This window comes from Sander vitreus, chromosome 19 (assembly GCF_031162955.1).
Source record: "Sander vitreus isolate 19-12246 chromosome 19, sanVit1, whole genome shotgun sequence".
NCBI lineage: Eukaryota > Metazoa > Chordata > Actinopteri > Perciformes > Percidae > Sander > Sander vitreus.
This window is the reverse complement of record NC_135873.1, coordinates 256510-260000: the sequence shown is the minus strand read 5'-3', so window position 1 is coordinate 260000 and position 3491 is coordinate 256510. Positions and strand designations below refer to the sequence as shown.

At 28.1% G+C, this 3491-nt stretch overlaps 1 protein-coding gene across 1 annotated transcript in view; it reads left to right on the top strand.

Annotated features, from left to right (window-relative positions):
- The window catches only part of LOC144534584 (lecithin retinol acyltransferase-like), a 7738-nt gene extending 5421 nt beyond the window's left edge, over window positions 1–2317 (top strand). The window contains exon 5 of the mRNA XM_078276591.1: window positions 2162–2317. Within this exon, the coding sequence (XP_078132717.1) occupies window positions 2162–2317 (156 nt within the window). The remainder of the gene's footprint in view (window positions 1–2161) is intronic.
- The last annotated feature ends 1174 nt before the right edge of the window (window positions 2318–3491 follow it).

The window sequence follows — 3491 nt, the reverse complement described above, 5'->3', positions numbered from 1 at the left end:
CCTTTCCCTTTTTTCTCCCATGTCCTTTCCTACTTCCATGTTCCTTTCCTTTCCTCTTGTCCCTGCCTCTCTCCAGCGGCCCAGAGTGACCTTTAGTCACTTTCCTTTAGCAGCAGATTAATGCTGATCTGAGATCAGACCCGCCCGCCTCGCTCTGTAATTGGGTTAAGCTTCTTCTCTCTGTCGCAGCAACGGCCGAGTTCAATGAAAGCTCTGTTGTTGTTGCTGCAGTTTAGACAGTTGCTTCAGCGCAGCTTTGATTGCACAAAGCGTGACGCAGAGTGGGATTGTGAAAGAAGGAGAGGAGGATGAAAAGGAGGAAGAGAGAAAGAAAGATTGAGTAAACGAGACGAGAAGGGCATGACAGCCTGAGAGGCTGAAGTGGAAACTTTAGGAGCAAAGGTTCATAGCTGACTTTTACAAAGAATGATATTATTTTTATTTTTATTATTATTATTATTATTATTATTATTATTATTATTATTATTATTATTATTATTTTAATTAAATAATTATAATTATTTAATTGTCTTTTAGATTGTCTGGCGCATTTCTAAGAAAGAATATATATTATTTAAATACATTTTTATTTATTATTGTTTCTGAATATAATTTTTTTTTTAATATTTTATGACTTTTCCAAGAATAAATACATTTAAAATATATATTGCTATATATATATATATATATATATATATTTATATTTCATATTTTTTTTATTCAATTTGTATTTATTATTTAAAAAAAATAATAATTATTAGTTTGTATTAATATTAAATATATTTTAAGTTATATTCAATGTTAAATATTTTTTTATTTACAAAAGTTTAATTTACATCTTTTACATATTTAATTTTCATAATTTTTATTTTTCAATTAAATGTTTTTGTTTTGTTTTATTTTATGTTATGACTTAAAAAGAAAATACATTAAATACATTTCTAAATTCTTATAAATTCTTAAAAGAAATATTATATTTTATTATTTGTATTTTATGTATATTTTATTAATGTTATATATTTTTAATTCAAGACATTCTAATTATTATGTATTATTTTATCTTTTATTTTTTAAATTTAATTTAATTTAAGTGTTTTATTTCAATTAAAATGTTCTTTTATATTTTATGACTTTTAAAAATACATTTAAAACTAATTATTGGTATTTTCTGTTCATATTTTCTATTTATATATTTTTAATTAAATCTATTTATTTTATTTTTTATTGCATATATACATTTATTTTCATACATATTATTTTTAAAAATTTAATTTAATTCAACGTTTTATATTTTATCAGAAATAAACCATTTATAAACCATTTATAAACCATTTATAAACCATTTATAAACCAAGCTATGAATCAATCGTTTGAAGCTGTGCTCCATCAGCAGTGTAACGGCTCCACCCGGTGGCGGAGTGTTGACGAGTTGTTGATGAGCTTTTATTTTGAAGGATCTAGTTTGTGATTGAAGCTGCGGCGACGACAGTTTGGCACCAAACCATTTACATATGCACCAAATGGTATTGACCTGTTGTGTACATACACTGCACTGCAATGCACTTATGTTCATTAAATAAAAATAAAATAATTCTATCTGGATTTAGCGTAATTTGCGTCACTTCCGGCCGTAGCTGTAGCCCTTGTTCTGGCCGAAAAAATATTACGATATATACAATAATCACTATATATATATATATATATATATATATATCAAGAACTCATTAAATGTAAAAAAAACAAACATGGAAAAACATTAAATAAAAAAACGTTCGGGGTCTGAAATTATAAATACAATACATACATTGTATAATATATATGTATAAATATATAATGTAATACATTTATTTATTTATATATATTTTTTATATTTTTTATTTAATTTTAATGCTATTATTTAAAAAAAAATTTACACGTTTTTTTTATTTTATATTTTTTATTTAATCAGTTTTTTATTATTCATAAATATTTTTTATTCATATATCTTTTATTTAATGTTAAATATTTTTTAATTGATAACAGTTTAATCTTAATTTTTATATTTTTTTATATCGACGATGTTTATTTTTTTATTACGTTTATTTTTTTTATTTTTTTTTATTAAATGTAAGAAAACGTTGTAATAGTTTTTGTCACTGACACTCTTCTTCCTCGCCAACAGTTCTGTAAGACAGCGAGGAAGCTGTTGCTGAGTCGGCGTGTTGCCAAGGCGACAGCGGCGCTATGCGCGTGCCTGCTCCTGTACCTCGACGCCGTGACCGCGTGCACCGCCACGCTCGCCGTTCTGCTGCCTTTTCTCATCTGGATGGCCGCATAAAAACACTTCTTTTGGAGGTCGGCTGTCTAAAACATGAGAATAATCTGTAAAAATGAGTCTAATAAAGATTGTATTTTTGAGTTTGTGGTGTTTTCAAGCTTCCAGTGTTTGGACCGTAGGAACTACAACTATAAACTACATTTCCCTTTGTGTACTTGCACGTCAAGTATTTATAAACTCTTGGGAAATTGTCCTGATGAAAAGCTTTCCTTTATCATTAAAAACTAGCATTTATTTTATATTTTTTAGTCCATATTTTGCACGTTTTATTTATCATATTCTATTTTATGTTTTTGTTTTTAACATTTCTTAATTTTATATATTATACTTATTATTATTTTTTTGTTTTGTTTTATACATATGCTTTTTTAATTTAATTTTATATTTGTGTTTTACTGTGTAACTGTGTTTTTCCATTTAGATTATTCACATTTTTTTTATTTAATTTAATTAATTGTTATTAGTAATATATTTTCTATTTTAAATGTTTTTTTTAATTATTATTATATCATATATATATATTTAATATTCTGTGTGGTCCCGCCTTTCGTGCCCCAGATGAACGCGCTGATTGGCTCAGAGGCCTGGCTTCACCTCAATCAGCCTGTTCATTTGAGTATGAAGGTTATTTCCAGGTAAGATTTTTCGTTTCTTGAGTAAAGTTTTCATTGAAGTACGTGACAGTTTCGGACATTATCCGTGAACTGCGGCCGGTTGAGGTTTAAATTGTGTTCAGAAGAAAACGTTTCATTGTGAGAAGAAATGGCGGCAGAGAGACACGGTAAGCGCTTGATTTAGCGAACGTTCATTTTATAAACAAGCTAACCGTTGAAAGTCAGTTGGAACAACCGTTGACGTTACGTTACATTACAGACCACGCTAGCATAAATGTTAGCTAACCTTGACGGCTAGCTTTCTTTCGATGTTTTGTGGACGTTTTTACTACATAAATCTAACTTACACATAACTGACAACTACTTTACTGAAACCGTATTTAAGTTCCGCCAACAAGATGCGTGTTTTGATATCTTATTTCTCCCTAGAATCGGCCACAATTGTAAATAAATACGACACACATTAGTTAAAGCTAGCCAGCTAAGCTAGCTAGTTAGCTAACAACATAATACATGTCAGATTGGGTACTTTAGGGAAAAAGGTAGTTTTTTTTTCATAT